Source organism: Salvelinus namaycush, chromosome 37, assembly GCF_016432855.1.
Source record: "Salvelinus namaycush isolate Seneca chromosome 37, SaNama_1.0, whole genome shotgun sequence".
Classification (NCBI taxonomy): Eukaryota; Metazoa; Chordata; class Actinopteri; order Salmoniformes; family Salmonidae; genus Salvelinus; species Salvelinus namaycush.
Window position 1 is genome coordinate 7,035,414 of NC_052343.1, and position 18,882 is coordinate 7,054,295.

At 41.2% G+C, this 18,882-nt stretch overlaps 1 protein-coding gene across 1 annotated transcript in view; it reads left to right on the forward strand.

The window, feature by feature from the left end:
• Window positions 1–18,882, forward strand: part of LOC120031587 (glutamate receptor ionotropic, kainate 3-like) — a 143,341-nt gene that overhangs the window by 63,707 nt on the left and 60,752 nt on the right. Inside the window, exons 2-5 of the mRNA XM_038977396.1 lie at window positions 13,572–13,745; window positions 14,171–14,428; window positions 14,750–14,931; window positions 16,910–16,963. Coding sequence (XP_038833324.1) covers window positions 13,572–13,745; window positions 14,171–14,428; window positions 14,750–14,931; window positions 16,910–16,963 — 668 coding nt within the window. The remainder of the gene's footprint in view (window positions 1–13,571; window positions 13,746–14,170; window positions 14,429–14,749; window positions 14,932–16,909; window positions 16,964–18,882) is intronic.

Here is an 18,882-nt window from a genome sequence, read left to right on the forward strand (position 1 = left end):
GTTTATTTGTCACATGCAAAGCATACAGAAGGTGTAAACAGTACAGTAAAATGGTTACTTGCATATTGGAGTCTTTTGTTTAAACTTTAGCTAGCTAGCTAGCTAAACAATTAGCCATAATCCCAACTCATAACGTTACTACCCTGCATGAATTTGCAGATAGCTAAAGTTAACCAACTAGGTTCAGTGTTAGCTAGCTAGCTAACATTAGGCTATAACTAGCAATGCAAATGGCTCTGAGATACAAATAATATTACTAACGTAAACTCACCCCATTCAGTACAAATGTGCGCAACCGCAACATTCAAACGAGGCTACAAAGAAAACTAATGGGACTGTAGCGACTGTGTTGACTTCAAAATCGGGGGTGTGAACTAGGTTTCTATTCAAGCGTTGATCGACATGGTAATGGCTCTATAGTATTGGAGAAAAGTAGAAAAAACGGACCCTCCGTTACATCGTGACGTATCATGTCGTAACGTACAGCATGCATAAAGCAACTATTTCTGTCTTAGTCTCTCTCCACCAGGTGTAGCACTTCTCTCATCGTTTAAAAACAAGAAATGGACAGTGACGGCGGTAAGAGGGGGATACCTAGTAATGTTTTGCGTCATCATTGCATGCGATCATCATTCTCAAAGCCGCTGTTTACTTCTAAGATCACTTTAGCACCGCCCTAAAAACCCGATTCAAATTTGACACAAACTTTCAAATAGGTATGTAATGACACATTATATAAACTCTTTATAGTGTTTTATTTACATTTTAGAGGCGATAAGGTGATAAGTTGGACAGATCGAGTGAAAAAAACAATTTTCCCACACAAAATCTCTCCTTCTCACTATCACGCATTAGTTTCGCTTCCCCACCCGCCATTTTTTAAAAGACCCAACGGGGCTCATTGCCTGCTTGAATTATGCTGAAACGGGCAGCGTTTAGGTCATGTAATTGATAATGTTGGAAAGGGGAGAAATTGTGCTTTACAATGATATTGACATTACAGTTGATCTGGAAGTATTACGTTTTTGGGGCGCTAAAATAAGGGCAATTGTACGGACCAAGGCGATGTACGAGTTTACGTGAGTTTACGTTACATAGCTCATACATGTAACGTTAGCTAGCGACCCAGTCAGCTAATGTTAGTTAGCTAGCTAACAGTACACTTTAACTTGCAATGAAAAATACTTTCTGACAAAATTAGAAACGTATAATATCTGAAAATTTAGCTATCTCTCTTACCGGTATACATGGATGAATGCTTCTCCCTCTCTATCACGGAGGCCATGGTTGCCTTTAGTTTGAAGATGTAATCCGGAGACAGGTGTTTTATACAACAGCCTTCTGTTTGTTCTTTTTTCGACTCCCTCTGCATATTTGTAATCAAACACCAGAATTTCTCCATCTCCTTAGCTATCATACTCTGCTTCCTCCGGGCATTCCACTGATTTCAAAACTTGGCCCTCCAGAAAGTGGAGAGCATTAAAAACACTTTTGCAGTTCTTCATGATATCTTTCAAAAATTTTAGAAAATGATTACTTACACATACTGAGCAGCTCATGTTATAGACAGAAGCGTGCTACATGGCAGACCAATCCGAACTCATCACTCGGCATGTCCAGCCCATCCATTATCTCATCCAATCATGGCAAGCGGGAAGGTCCCTGTCTTTTTCTACAAGGCTTGTAATTTAACAATTGTATTTGTATTTACAGATGGCATACACGTTTGTTATTAAGGCACATGAAAGTGCACATGTTCCAGAAGGCATTTCTGACAAAAAACGCAATTTGATAAAAAAGAAATGTTTATGTTCAAATGGCTCTCCTGTGAAGTAGTGACGCGCGATATACACCTAGTTTCCTGAAACAAGTCACATTTACTGTCAGCTTTCAGCTACCACTTCCTAAAGCAATATGCTGAAGGAGCTGTCTCCTTGCCTTTGGAAAAAGCCTAGGGTCATATTCATTACAGCAAAACATTTGCACGTTTCTTGTTGGACTAATTAAGATAGAGTGAAACAGTGCAGTTTACTGTCTTGTAAAGGTCCAATTTCAGTAGCAAATCATTTCTGCATAACAATTAAGTACCGTACTTTGATTGTTTTCAATTAAAATGGTAAAAAATAAACCGAAATAACTTCTTAGCAAAAGGCAATTTCTCAAGCAATCATTTTTCAGGGACTGTCTGGGGGTGGTCTGAGTGGGGAGGGGAAAATTGGCAGAAAAGTTTGGATCCCTCTTTCTATTGGTTTATTAACTAATTGACCACATTGTGATCTCGCCAGGCAGGCCAAAACTCCAAAACTTTTCAAACGGCTCTCATACTAAAACAGGGTTCCCCAAGTGGCGGGTTGTTTTCTGAGCATGTTGGACATAAAAGACTGTAAAAAGGAAATCAGCTCCAAGTGATTTTAATTTAAGAAATCTGTTCTCAAGTATTCCCACGCATAATAGAGAGACTGGTGATCGTATTCAATTGTAAGCAAGGTTTGAAGTGATTATGTTTTAGTCAAACTTATCTGTTTGGGCTTCTTGCGGTCAATTTGCAGTCTACAAATTATTTGTAATTGTGTTCCGCCCCACCGACCATCCTCTCCAGAAAGAAATCGGCCCGTGGCTGAATCTAGTTGATGATCCATGCACTAAAAGGTTGTTATCATAATTTTCACAATTTCACAGTGTTATTCCAACCTCATAGTGTGGAAATATATATAAAACATAGTAAAATCAGGTTTTTGTCTGCTCTGGGCTGCTCTCTTTCAAATTTTCTTCAGTCCAGTTCCTACTGAGAGAACGCCCCTCATCCTCATAATTCGGACCGAGGTGCCCTATGCGAAGCCGAGTGCAGGCTCCTGACCTTGACAGATTATCCGGTGTGGATGTTTGAGAACGATAATGAGATCAAAACACAGCCACGCTAAGCTGGGAAAGAGAGGGAGGGAGAAAGTGAGAGAGGGTGGCGAGAGAGGAGGAGAAGAGAAGGAGAAGAGGGAGTAAGCGATAGCTGCGATAAATTGCAGAAGCCGAACCACTTGAGCATAAAATTAGATTTTACAAATGTGTTCGTTTCCTGACAGGCCTGTGACGAAGGAGATATCACAACATTATAAGGTTGCAAGAGTATTACTATCAGTTAGTGTTGGGCCAGTAACTTAAAGGTTGCTGGTTCGAATACCTGAGCCAAAATTGTGAAAAATCTGTCGATGTGCCCTTAACCCTAATTTTCTCCAGGTGCGCCGTAGTACTATGGCTGACATTGTAAAACAACACGTTTCACTGCACCTATCTGGTGTATGTGACAATAAAACCCATTTTTTTATCAAATAAATAAGGATGTCTCTCAGCTTTGATAGAGTTAGGTGTATATTCAATATAGACCAAGTCAAAAAAAGGTGGTCTATCTTAATTAAAACCCTTTTTCTCATTATGGACTTAAAGATTATATAGGGCCAAATTAAATGTATTATGATGATATAAGATGCTTTGTAAAACTGTCCCCCATTACAAAGCATTAATTTGAGTGCTGTTGCAGAATCAGGGTACAGACAGTGAAGACAGTGAGAAGTTAAACAAGATTTCATCTCATGGGTGAACAGGATATTAGGGCAAATTTGCAACAGGAGTCACATCAGTCCCTTTATGGTCGTTCCAATACAAAGACAAATGACTTTCCCTATATTCCCGGGAGAGGTGTATCGTTGTCATCTAGGTAGGAATCATATTGATTTCTGTACTCCTGTCAGTATCCATTTCATGACAGATGTAATAATGAAAGTCTTCCACTTCACTAAGTATAATGCATTACATTACCCAACCTAGCCAATCAGAACTGTGTCTGTGGGCCTCAACCATAGTCAACTGGTATCATATGGTCAAGTAATTGTTTTAAGACTAACGAATGATATGCATTTCCACATTTTGTGGAGGTCGTTCGGGGAATTGAAGTTGTGTGCTGAGTAATCTTGTTGTTGTTTTTTTGTTGATCTAAAGACTTGTGTTATATAGGTCCCAGAGCTAACACCTAGACTTTAGCTCAGTGGTTTAATATAAGGTCAGTTACATTAACAACTTATGCAGATGACTATACAAATGTAGAACAACTCTGTAATTCCAACAGATGGATAGATGTGAGCAGGAACATTTGTTTGTTATGGTATTAGCGGTTCCGAGGGGTAGTTAATGCATCATTAAACCATTAAAACATTACTGAAGATTGAGTGCTTGCATTCGGATGATGAATGGGTGCAGTTGACAAAAACCGAACAGCCACTGTACAGTCAATTTAAAAATGAACTCTCGTTTGGATAAGAAGATCAAATGTGCAATGTGCAATTGTGGGTACGTTTAAACAATGTATTCCGTGAATTGGAAATCATTGCAAGCTTTCTGATGCTTCAGCTCTCTAAACAGCACACGAGTTGCACTTTCCTCTCAGATCCCGCCACTGCTACCAAATGCCATAGCCAATACCTGGCTATTGAGAGAGTTAGTGTGTGTTACATGTCATTAAAGAGGAACATATTACAGCTCAAATCTGTTCTATTATCCAAACCTACAGTGTTTTGCAGGTGCTTTGTGACGGTCATTGTTTGCTTGCATCTTTTCTCTCATTGTATCGCTAAGTGCTTTCACAGATCCAGGGAGAAGGGAAGCTATTCACAGGCAGATTGGGAATCCTACCAGAGAACAAAAAGTACAAAGGAGCTACACTCAGAAATTCAATGGGCTAGCATACCTTTATCCAAGAGCAAAATTACATTGTGTTATTGTTTAGGCCTTGGCGTGGTTCTGTCTGGCAGTATGGTGAATGCGAACAAGCACAATGTGTGGTAGGCTATATTGGAAGGAGGGTTTATAGAGAAACCGGTACAGTGTGGACCTGCTATTTCCTCTCCCAATTTTACTCCTAGCAGATTGTTTTTGCTCTAGCCAAGCTACTAATTAGATCTACAGTAACCAACAAACAGATTTAAAACCACAGCTTTGTTATTCATGTGATATACAGAGAATTAAGATGAGCATTTCTCTGAATGTTCCCGTCTATTTTTGATTGTGATTTGGTAAAAATCAGACATACTCAGATGGAATCCTCAGGACTAGGGTTGCAGAAGTCTGGGAAAAGTCAATACATTTTGTGAAATCCTGGTTAGACACGTCTAGATTTCCTGCTTATTCCCTCCTGATTCTGGGAATCCCCCAACCAGGATTTTGGGAAAACTAGAGAATTTATTGAACGTTCCCGGAGTTTTGCAACCCTACTCTTGACACAGATGTAGATTGACCGTATTAGAGAGGTTTGCTTCATGCTTAGCAGCACTGGCAAGAGGCAAGAACTGGATGGATAAATCAAACACAAATGTCAATTGTACAACACAAAACAAGTCAATTGTAGTCTTAAGTGGTATATAACAACACTGTTATTATGTTTACCCTCAACAGTGTTCCAGTGTTTTGCCTCGGAAGCAAAGGTGGACACAACTAGAATGGACCTGTGTTTGCTATAATTGATGCAGTGTTGCGGTGTGAAATGTTATTTTAGAATCTGACCTTGTGTCTAGTGCTTTGTTTGATTGAATTTCATGGTATTGCACACATACGCCTCACGGAGGGGTTCAGGACACGTACTATAGCTTGACATTACGCAAGGTTATGTAATGTCAAACGTTTCTTTATAAGGTCATAGTTTAGGCCCGTGCTTTTTCTCACACACAGCTGTTCAATTGTTTTATTTAGAGTGAACTATTGTAGCTTTTAAATGCAGCTGATTTCCCAAAATGTTCACGAGAGACAAATTATGAAAATAGGGAGCTGCAATTAGATGCCTGTTATTTAGCATCAGGCTACAACCCAAGAGATTAATTAAGGGCCTTTGTGAGGCAGACTAAAAAGAGTCAACATGTTAATCTGAAGCCCATTGACTGAGGTTCACAAGAACAAATTCCAAATCTAAAGTTGCATCTCAATTTGTGTTTACCCTCAGTCATAAATTGCATTACATTGCCTAACCGGGAGTGCTTATTGTCTGTGTAACTATCGTTCAATAATAGTATGCCCCTTTGTTTATTAGTGTGGATATTGTGGTATCAAAACTGAGCTGCTTATTCCTCATTATTTGATGCGTCTGGAAATTCCTAACACATTAAAGCCTAGGCATTGTGCTTATGGCAGGATTGTGAAAAAGGATGATGCAAATTATCCCTGGGTTTCTTCCCAAGGAGCAGGTCTCCCTGTTTATTAAATTTGTAAAAGTGCTTTCGAGCAATGCGCATTTTATCCTCTTAACAGTCAAATGAGTATATACTCCAGCATTTACTTAATGTAGTAATCACATCCCCTTGGAATCAAAGGGGGTTTCACAGTCATAAATAGTGTATGGTGTGAATATGAGGACAGCTTCAATGTTACGTGACTCTGAGGCTGTCCACATATGGACACTGTTGTAGCGTAATGGGCTTGGTTTCTTCCGTTTCCACTGCAAATACAGTGCCTTCAGAAAGTATTCACACCCCTTGACTTTTTCCACATTTTGATGTTACTGCCTGAATTTAAAATTGATTAAATTGAGATATTGTGTCACTGATTTACACGCAATACCCCATAATGTCAAAGTGGAATTATGTTTTTCAAAATTGTACAACTTAATTACAAATTCAAAGCTGAATTGTCTTGAGTCAATAAGTATTCAATCTTTTTGTTATGGCAAACCTAAATAAGTTCAGGAGTAAAAGTGTGCTTAATAATACATTGCATGGACTCACTCAATGTGCAATAATAATGTTTAGCATGATTTTTAAATCACTACCCCATCTCTGTACCTAACATATACAAGTCCCTCAGTCGAAACAGTCGAACAACAAGCACAGATTCAACCAGGGCATCTATTGGTAGATGGGGGGAAAAAATACATTGAATATCCATTTGAGCATGACAAAGTTATTAATTACACTTTGGATGATGTATTAATAGACACTGTCACTACAAAAATACAGGCACCCTTCCTAACTCAGTTGCCGGAGAGAAAGGAAACCGCCCAGGGATTTCACCAATGGTGATTTAAAATGAGTTACAGAGTTGGCTGTGATAGGAGGTTACTGAGAATGGATAAACGACATTGTAGATACTCCACAATACTAACATAAATACAGAGTGAAATGAAGGAAGCCTGTACAGAATAATAATCCAAAATATGCATCCTGTTTGCAATAGAAATTAACTTTCTCCTAAATTTAAACCATTATGTTTGGGGCAAATCCAATACAACACATCAAGTACCACCCTTCATATTGTCAAGCATGGTCGTGGCTGCATCATGTTATGGGTATCCTTGTCATCAGCAAGGACTAGGGATTCTTTTTAAATAATAAAAATAAACGGAATAGAGCTAAGCACAGGCAAAATCCTAGAGCAAAACTTGGTTCAGTCTGCTTTCCAACAGAAAATGGGAGACAAATTCCTACTTTTCAGCAGGACAATTGCATAAAAAACAAGGCCAAATTTACACTGGAGTTGCTTACCAAGAATGTTCCTGAGTGGCCTAGTTACAGTTTTGAAAATGGCTTTCTAGCTATGATCAACAACTAACTCAACAGAGCTTGAATAATCTTTTAAAGAATAATGGGCAAATATTGTACAATACTGTTGTGCAAAGCTCTTAGAAACTTACCCAGAAAGACTCACATCTTTAATCACTGCCAAAGGGTCCTGGACTTCCTGACGGCCCGCCCCCAGGTGGTGAGGGTAGGTAACATCTCCACCCCGCTGATCCTCAACACTGGGGCCCCACAAGGGTGCGTTCTCAGCCCTCTCCTGTACTCCCTGTTCACCCATGACTGCGTGGCCATGCACGCCTCCAACCAAATCATCAAGTTTGCACACGACACTACAGTGGTAGGCTTGATTTCCAACAACGACGAGACGGCCTACAGGGAGGAGGTGAGGGCCCTCGGAGTGTGGTGTCAGGAAAATATCCTCACACTCAATGTCAACAAAACAATGGAGATGATTGTGGACTTCAGGAAACAGCAGAGGGAGCAGCCCCCTATCCACATCGACGGGACAGTAGTGGAGAAGGTAGAAAGTTTTAAGTTCTTCGGCGTACACATCACGGACAAACTGAAATGGTCCACCCACACAGACAGCATGGTGAAGAAGGTGCAGCAGTGCCTCTTCAACCTCAGGAGGCTGAAGAAATTTGGCTTGTCACCAGAAACACTCACTAACTTTTACAGATGCACAATCGAGAGCATCCTGTCGGGCTGTATCACCGCCTGGTACGGCAACTGCTCCGCACACAACCGTAAGGCTCTCCAGAGGGTAGTGAGGTCTGCACAATGCATCACAGGGGCAAACTACCTGCCCTCCAGGACACCTACACCACCCAATGTCACAGGAAGGCCAAAAAGATCATCAAGGACAACAACCACCCGAGCCACTGCCTGTTCACCCCGCTATCATCCAGAAGGCGAGGTCAGTACAGGTGCATCAAAGCGGGGACCGAGAGACTGAAAAACAGCTTCTATCTCAAGGCCATCAAACTGTTAAACAGTCATCACTAACATTGAGTGGCTGCTGCCAACATACTGACTCATCTCTAGCCACGTCAATAATGAAAAATGTATATAATAAATGTATCACTAACCACTTTAAATAACGCCACTTTAATAATGTTTACATATCCTACATTACTCATCTCATATGTATATACTGTACTCTATACCATCTACTGCATCTTGCTTATGCCGTTCGGCCATCGCTCATCCATATATTTTTATGTACATATTCTTATTCATTCCTTTACACTTGTGTGTGTATAAGGTAGATGCTGTGAAATTGTTAGGTTACTTGTTAGATATTACTGCATGGTCGGAACTAGAAGCACAAGCATTTTGATACACTCGCATTAATCAAATCAAATCAAATGTATTTATATAGCCCTTCTTACATCAGCTGATATCTCAAAGTGCTGTACAGAAACCCAGCCTAAAACCACAAACAGCAAGCAATGCAGGTGTAGAAGCACGGTGGCTAGGAAAAACTCCCTAGAAAGGCCAAAACCTAGGAAGAAACCTAGAGAGGAACCAGGCTATGAGGGGTGGCCAGTCCTCTTCTGGTTGTGCCGGGTGGAGATTATAACAGAACATGGCCAAGATGTTCAAATGTTCATAAATGACCAGCATGGTCAAATAATAATAATCACAGTAGTTAGTTGGCTTTTCATAGCCGATCATTAAGAGTATCTCTACCGCTCCTGCTCTCTAGAGAGTTGAAAACAGCAGGTCTGGGAAAGGTAGCACGTCCGGTGAACAGGTCAGGGTTCCATAGCCGCAGGCAGAACAGTTGAAACTGGAGCAGCAGCACGACCAGGTGGACTGGGGACAGCAAGGAGTCATCATGCCAGGTAGTCCTGAGGCATGGTCCTAGGGCTCAGGTCCTCCGAGAGAGAGAAAGAAAGAGAGAAAGATAGAATTAGAGAGAGCATACTTAAATTCACACAGGACACCGGATAAGACAGGAGAAGTACTCCAGATATAACAAACTGACCCTAGCCCCAACGACACATAAACTACTGCAGCATAAATACTGGAGGCTGAGACAGGAGGGGTCAGGAGACACTGTGGCCCCATCCAATGATACCCCCGGACAGTGCCAAACAGGAAGGATATAACCCCACCCACTTTGCCAAATCACAGCCCCCACACCACTAGAGGGATATGTTCAACCACCAACTTACCATCCTGAGACAAGGCCGAGTATAGTCCACAAAGATCTCCGCCACAGCACAACCCAAGGGGGGGGGGGGGGGGGGGGCGCCTACCCAGACAGGAAGACCACATCAGTGACTCAACCCACTCAAGTGACGCACCCCTCCTAGGAACGGCATGAAAGAGCACCAGTAAGCGAGTGACTCAGCCCCTGTAATAGGGTTAGAGGCAGAGCATCCCAGTGGAGAGAGGGGAACTGGCCAGGCAGAGACAGCAAGGGCGGTTCGTTGCTCCAGAGCCTTTCCGTTCACCTTCACACTCCTGGGCCAGACTACACTCAATCATATGACCCACTGAAGAGATGAGTCTTCAGTAAAGACTTAAAAGTTGAGACCGCAGTAAAACCTTAAAATCAGCCCTTGCCTTAACAGGAAGCCAGTGTAGGGAGGCTAGCACTGGAGTAATATGATCAAATTTTTTGGTTCTAGTCAGGATTCTAGCAGCCGTATTTAGCACTAACTGAAGTTTATTTAGTGCTTTATCCGGGTAGCCGGAAAGTAGAGCATTGCAGTAGTCTAACCTAGAAGTAACAAAAGCATGGATTCATTTTTCTGCATCATTTCTGGACAGAAAGTTTCTGATTTTTGCAATGTTACGTAGATGGAAAAAAGCTGTCATTGAAACAGTCTTGATATGTTCGTCAAAAGAGAGATCAGGGTCCAGACTAACGCCGAGGTCTTTCACAGTTTTATTTGAGACGACTTTACAACCATCAAGATTAATTGTCAGATTCAATAGACGATCTCTTTGTTTCTTGGGACTTAGAACAAGCATCTCTGATTTGTCAGAGTTTAAAAGTAGAAAGTTTGCAGCCATCCACTTCCTTATGTCTGAAACACAGGCTTCTAGCGAGGGCAATTTTGGGGTTTCACCATGTTTCATTGAAATGTACAGCTGTGTGTCATCCGCATAGCAGTGAAAGTTAACATTATGTTTTCAAATGACATCCCCAAGAGGTAAAATATATAGTGAAAACAATAGTGGTCCTAAAACGGAACCTTGAGGAACACCGAAATGTACAGTTGATTTGTCAGAGGACAAACCATTCACAGAGACAAACTGATATCTTTCCGACAGATAAGATCTTAACCAGGCCAGAACTTGTGCGTGTAGACCAATTTGGGTTTCCAATCCCTCCAAAAGAATGTGGTGATCGATGGTATCAAAGGCAGCACTAAGGTCTAGGAGCACGAGGACAGATACAGAGCCTCGGTCTGACGCCATTAAAAGGTCATTTACCACCTTCACAAGTGCAGTCTCAGTGCTATGGTGGGGTCTAAAACCAGACCAGAAGCATTTCGTATACATTAACATCTGCTAACCAGGTGTACGTGACAAATAAAATTTGATTTGATTTGAGGTTATTCTAACATGTATTCACCCAGGGTGTTGAATACTTATCTAATCATGTTATAGTAGTGGTTTATTTTCCAATAATATGGATTTTTGTATCCCACTTTGTAACGCAACAACATGTGGAAAACAACAAGGGGTGTGAATACTTTCTGAAGGCGCTGTAGCAGCAGAGGTCTGTGATTCCGTTGACCACTTGCAGTAGACCACAGGTGCTGATTCTGTCTCCAGGGAAAACACTGAGATATTGATGGGAAGGTGTGTCGATCAGAGCCAAGTTCTTGGTCAGTTTTTTTCTGCCTTATTTTGATACAGTTGAAGTCGGAAGTTTACATACACTTAGGTTGGAGTCATTAAAACTTGTTTTTCAACCACTCCACAAATTTCTTGTTAACAAACTATAGTTTTGGCAAGTCGGTTAGGACATCTTCCTTGTGCATGACACAAGTCATTTTTCCAACAATTGTTTACAGACAGATTATTTCACTTATAATTCACTGTATCACAATTCCAGTGGGTCAGAAGTTTACATACACTAAGTTGACTGTGCCTTTAAACAGCTTCCAGAAAATGATGTCATGGCTTTAGAAGCTTCTGTTAGGCTAATTGACATAATTTGAGTCAATTGGAGGTGTACCTGTGGATATATTTCAAGGCCTACCTTCAAACTCAGTGCCTCTTTGCTTGACATCATGGCAAAATCAAAAGAAATCAGCCAAGACCTCAGAATAAAAATTGTCGACCTCCACAAGTCAGGTTCATCCTTGGGAGCAATTTCCAAATGGCTGAAGGTACCATGTTCATCTGTACAAACAATAGTATGCAAGTATAAACACCATGGGACCACGCAGCCATCATAACGCTCAGGAAGGAGACGCGTTCTGTCTCCTAGAGATGAACGTACTTTGGTGTGAAAAGTGCAAATCAATCCCAGAACAACAGCAAAGGACCTTGTGAAGATGCTAAACGGGTACAAAAGTATCTATATCCACAGTAAATCGAGTCCTATATCGACATAACCTGAAAGGCCGCTCAGCAAGGAAGAAGCCATTGCTCCAAAACCGCGATAAAAAAGTCAGACTAGGGTTTGCAACTGCACATGGGGACTAAGATCATACTTTTTGGAGAAATTATCTGGTCTGATGAAACAAAAATAGAACTGTTTGGCCATAATGAGCATCGTTATGTTTGGAGGAAAAAGGGGGATGCTTGCAAGCCGAAGAGAAGAACACCATCCCAACCCTGAATTACGGGGGTGGCAGCATCATGTTGTGGGGGCGCTTTGCTGCAGGAGGGACTGGTGCACTTCACAAAATAGATGGCATCATGAGGATGGATATATTGAAGCAACATCTCAAGACATTAGTAGGATGTTAAAGCTTGGTCGCAAATGAGTCTTCCAAATGGACAATGACCCTAAGACTATTTCCAAAGTTGTGGCAAAATGGCTTAAGGACAACAAAGTCAAGGTATTGGAGTGGCCATCACAAAGCCCTGACCTCAATCCGATAGAAAATGGGTGGGCAGAACTGACAAAGCGTGTGCGAGCAAAGAGGCCTACAACCTGACTCAGTTACACCAGCTGTCAGGAGGAATGGGCCAAAATTCACTTATTGTGGGAAGCTTGTGGAAGGCTACCCGAAACATTTGACCCAAGTTAAACAATTTGAAGGCAATGCTACCAAATACTAATTGAGTGTATGTAAACTTCTGACCCACTGGGAATGTGATGAAAGAAATAAAAGCTGAATTAAATAATTCTCTCTACTATTATTCTGACATTTCACATTTTTAAAATATAGTGGTGATCCTAACTGACCAAAGACAGGGAATTTTTACTAGGATTAAATGTCAGAAATTGTGAAAAACTGAGTTTAAAAAAACCTCAGGTTGTTTAAGTTTCGAGATATACTCTAATTGGTGTTTTTAAATAAAAAGAAGAAAAAGTTGATCGTATTCAGTTAGATAATTTTTTTACATGGACATTTTTGATACTCATATCTAACTGATACAATACGGCAATACCAAGGGCCCTAAATACAACATGCTAAATTTAGTGATAATAATAGTGATTTAATTCAATATTTCTATTATACCTGAGTAGTCTAGTACCTACTCCAAGTTATCTGATCCACCTATTTTAAAGTGAACTAAAAGGACAATGCAGTAGAGAAGAAGCTGAGCTCCTGTTCTGTTGGAGCCATTTTCACTCTCCTCACTCTCTTCCATTACTGCAGCAGATATCAAAGCTGCTGTTGGTATTCACAGCATTCCCTGAAATGGAGTGTGGCTTTCTGTCTGTTTACAGAGCAAATCTAATGCCGGCTCTAATGTACACAATCTAGTCCACTGCCAGTGTTTAGTGCAAAACCCCTTAAGAATTTTGGCAGTAGTTTCAGACAACTGTGTTCCAGACCAGTTGGCCTTGAGCTAATGTGACTGTCTCCTTTTTCTCAGGGGGGATTTTCGAACAAACAGAGGGACCGGTGCCGCTCGTCAGCCCAGAGGAGCTTGCCTTTAAATTTGCAGTGAACAACATCAACAGAAACAGGACTTTATTGCCCAACACGACGTTAACGTACGACATACAGAGGATTAATATCTACGACAGTTTTGAAGCGTCGAGAAAAGGTGAGTGACATGCACTTTGTTTGCCCAGGGATTGCGGCCAATGGCCACGCTGTGGAATGGATGGAAGCAAGGCCATTGGATGACAGCAGACCATAACAAATCAACCTAAAGGTTTATTGCAAGTTTTTCTGGCAAGAGGTTTCATTAGTTTAACTCATAGTGCATTATTATATATTTGGCTGTTATAGATAATAGTGGTATTTTGTTTGATGTTAGTTCATTAACTGCACTCTGAAACCAGGATTTATTCTAGTAGACATATAAGTCTACAACAATTTTTCTTTGTGGTGGCAAAATTATCCATATAGATTTTTTTGTTGATAATTCATATATATATATAGATTTTTCATCTCACTTGTTGAACTTCATGACATGATATGGTGTCTTTCCTAGAGTTAACTCTCTCTCTGTTCTTGCCATTCTAGCCTGTGACCAACTGTCTTTAGGTGTAGTGGCAATATTTGGGCCGTCACATAGCTCGTCCTCAAACGCCGTCCAGTCCATCTGCAATGCGTTGGAAGTGCCACACATCCAGGTGCGATGGAAACATCACCCGATGGACAACAGGGACACATTTTACGCCAACCTGTACCCAGATTACTCTTCTCTCAGCTACGGCATCTTGGATTTGGTGCAGTTCCTGAAGTGGAAAACAGCCACAGTCGTATACGATGACAGTACAGGTGGGAGTATGACGTTTTCTAACTAATGGGGGGGGGTGAGTTTCTCGAAAGCTTCGTAGTACTGAGATCAGCTTAAGTCCCATCGTAGCGATACAAAGCTTTCCGGAAACTTAGGATTTGTAATACTCTACAGTATATACTTTTGAATTGTGATACTTTTGTCTGATAAATGTGATATGTGTAAGATCAACCACCAAACAACTAAATGACACTTTACAAGAAGCAAAATATTCATTTTGTTAAATGTTTTTGATATGTGTGCGTTGACAGTTGAATGATGTTGTGCGTGGCTGTTAGCTTTCTGATGTTTGTTTCCTAAAGGTCTTATTAGACTACAGGAACTGATAATGGCCCCCTCCAGGTATAACATCAGGCTAAAGATTCGCCAGCTCCCTCTTGACGGTGAGGACACCAGGCCTCTCCTCAAAGAGATGAAGAGAGGACGGGAGTTTCGCATTATTTTCGACTGCAGCCACGAAATGGCTGCACAGATCCTTAAACAGGTGAGAGCCTCACTGGCACTGCCTGGCACTGTTCAGAACTGACATAATTTAACTGATCGAAGCTATAGACAATATCAAATTCATATTCTGCGTTGACATACATTCTGGAATTGGGCTTATTATAAAGTGGTAATATTGTCTTAGAAAAAAATGGTTCTGCTTTTTTGGAAAACGGTATTGCAACAGTGTCAAAATTGAGTTATGTAAATCTGTTTTTCAAAGTAAATACTTTGTGTTTTGCCGTGCTTATTTTGGTTGCCATGATATGTATTGCCTTTTACACTACAGTTGAAATGCTGTTATTTGATGTTCTAACTCACACACCAGGAACACTTTGTTGATTTTAATATTGATATTGAAGCACATACTGTGGCTTCTGATGAAATTTGCTGAACTCGGCTCATGTCTCTTCCACTGTAATCTGCATACAGTGGTTACAGATGCATATCAGACCAATAAACTGCAAAATATTGACCATCACAGATTTATCGCTTACAGCATGTGGTGAGGAGACATGTCTTCTTGAGGCAAAGAATGGCTTCCGAAGAACGTAATACAAATGCATTTTGACATAAGTAGTTCAGTTTACGTTTGATGTGTTGATGGTTGAAACAAAATAATATATTCAAAAGATTGCTGGCCTTATACCTCTTCTGTTAGATATGACTCTTCTGAGGAAAAAGAGATATTCAGCAACTCTGGGTAGGATAATGGATGTTGCATCAAAAATGTATCTTGTATTTATAAAGCCCTCTTTAAAAATAGACATGTATAACACTATTCCAAGACTTCTGCAGTACCCTACGTTTGAACTTGCCCTGCTCTCTACCTGTCTGTCTGCACTCTGCAGCCTGTCTGGTGTTCTCACCTAAAACAACCTCCCCTCGTCAGTTCATATCCCCCCTGCAGGTGTAGAGAAAATAAATGGAAAACATGGCAGGACCAGACCTTCTGTCTGGACCTGTCCCAGAGCTATATCCCAGGTGTCTCTTAAAAAGCGCTGACCCCTTTAGCGACGGTTCCATCCTGGTAGTACTTTTTGTCACGTTTCTTTAAGTGGCTCGGCCACCGGGGGAGAGAGAGACAGATGGAGGCCAATGAAACGAGGTTGATGAGGATGTAGTAGAGTCAGGTGAGGGACCCAAAACACACAGATCTTAATGTGACTTTGAAATTGCAGGTTATATATAAAAAAATCTCCCAGACATTTAATGAAAATTAAATTTGGGCGCTATACTTTCCATAGGCAGGTATTCATCCAACAATAGCGGAGATCCTATATCAATAAATTGACATGCGTTGGAAATAATTTTTCCCTTCTGACATCTTATAGTATTGATAGTGTCATTAATTTTCTTTGTAGTCGGTAGGTGCAGTAAATGGAGAAGAGACTTCCACTTCCAAATAACACAGCAATTTATTTGCATAACCTTGGTATTCTTCACAACAGATGGTACAATTAAACAGGAAATACTGCCGCCATGGGAACGTAGAAGATTTGAATGTAGATTGAGTGAAACAAGTGGTGGTTGTGATGGGGGGGATGGTGAAATAGGAGGAACAGAGTACTGCTCACGTCTTTGAATGAAGGCCCCCTTTCTCCAGGGAAGGAGTCACGTGCTCAGAACAATTGCAAACCCTTTAAATGCATGGTGTCGAAAAAGCCCTCAGGCAGCATAGAATCACAACTTGCTTTTACTTTATTATCCAAGGGTCACATGTGGCGCCATAATTGCAACAAAAACAGCATCACGAACTTGGCAACGACGACACACAGCGATGGTCAATACACTCATTAAGACCTGTGGCTTCTCTCCCATTGCTCCTGAACAGCTTCGATGGCGTTCGCCGTTTGCTTGCCAATGTTTGTTTTGACTGTGGATATTGATTGCAAATTACCCCAGCGTGACACAGTGACCTTCTTCATTGTCTTGTCTCTCCATTCCTCTCTCTTCCTCTCCGTCTCTCTCCCCTACAGGCCCAGACAATGGGAATGATGACAGAGTACTACCACTACATCTTCACCACTCTGGTAATTTACAATGCTTGCTAATGCAAATCGAGTCATATTTCCCCCCCCCCATCTCCCCACCATTAGATTGTTTTGATGAATGGCGCTTAATTGCCGATGGGGGTTTGGATCCAGTACACAATACCAATTTTGTTTGACTAACTGGCAGCGTAATGGAGTCTTCAATAATCCGCCACCTGTAAACACTTCTATCGCTGTTAAAGTCAACAGAAGTCTTTGAAAAGGTAGCACAAAGGCAACAGATTGGAAGTAGATGATGGAGAATGTCGTTTGAGAGTTTGATTGAGGAAACATATTCATGCAGATAACCTACAATGAATCTTGTGGGAAAGTAGATTACTGATTAGGCCTATTGTGTATTATGTCAGATTATTTTGGACATCATCCCCCATTGTGAGACATATTGATTGAACACTAACACGTCAGTGTTTTGATTGTAGAACATGCACAAGCATTTTTTCAGTTAGTGCAGCCTTGTCCTTTCCACCCTTTTGAGTGCTGTAGTCTAATGGCCCCTTTTAGCTAGATGTCATTTTGTTCAGAATAAGCACAGGTGTTTACCTTTTTTTTTTTTTTAATTTTGGAGTCACACCACAATTCGAGTAAGACTTTGGCTCAGGACATTTTCTTCAAGGGTTATACTGTATATGCACATCCTGTGTCCTTTCATCAACAAACTATTCCTAGTTCCACCTTGAATATCCCCTACTGCCATATTGAATTTGGAGGACGTCAGAAACACTAACTCACAATACAGAAACACATTAATAGGAGACAACAACCTCCCTCGGGTGTGTTATTGGGTCCTGTGCCCAGTCTGTTCACTGCTCCCAGCAGAGTACAAGGCTGGGCAGCACAGATTGAATCTTTCTGTCTGGTGACAAAAGGACAGGGCAGGATTAATACAGTGGTCCCCATGGTGATGGTGCTGTATGTGTTCCTATTGGATGGAACTCTCTTTCTTTCTCTCTCTCTTTCTCTCTCTCTCTTTCGCTATCTGTCTCTATGTCTCTCACACACACTCACACGCTCGCAAACACACACTCACACTGGGGATCAGGAGGATGGGGGCTAGACAGGCCCTAGCATGATGGACTTGGCCAGTCTGTTTTGATAAGACAATATGACATACAGGGCTGGGTGTGATGCGTGTCATCTTTCATGCTCGGCAGCATGGCAATGGCATCGTTCTGCCATGCGTCGTCATTTGTGTAGGCCTATCCCAACAAGCGTTTTAATAGTACCCAAAGCTGTCTCTGTCACACTGTGTAGGTCTCAACCAAGTGTGAGAGAAACTGGTTGAGTTATTGACGGTCGAGTACTTCAAATATGATATAAAATATACAGACACGCATTTTAGCTTAGTATCTATTTTAAATAACAGTTGCCTGAGTTGAGTGCTGCACTACAGCTACTGTACATAACATTTCTCAAAACATAGGATTTCGGGGCGGCAGGTAGCCTAGTGGTTAGAGCATTGGGCCAGTAACCAAAAGGTTGCTGGATCGAATACCTGAGCTGACAAGGTAAAAATCTGTTGTTCTGCCCCTGAACAAGGCAGTTAACCCACTGTCGTCATTGTAAATAACAATTTGTTCTTAAATGACTTGCCTAGTTAAATATAAAAGCCCTGACGGTCATGCCATTTCAAAGATTATACCTGCTTGATTCTACCTGAAATGATGAATACATATAGGGCAACAATATTCCCCTTGATAATGTTCATGTTTATCAACCTGGGGACACCAAATTATTAGAGCGTGAACAGGTAATACCAGAATGGTAGTAGGGTAATATAGCAGCAGCCTTGTCCTCTGAAATGAGGCTGTCATAGCTTCAGCCCTTTACACCCTACAGGGTTATCTCCAATAATCGGTGCTGAGAACCTTCCTTTACTTCCTGTTTTAGTGTATTGTCAG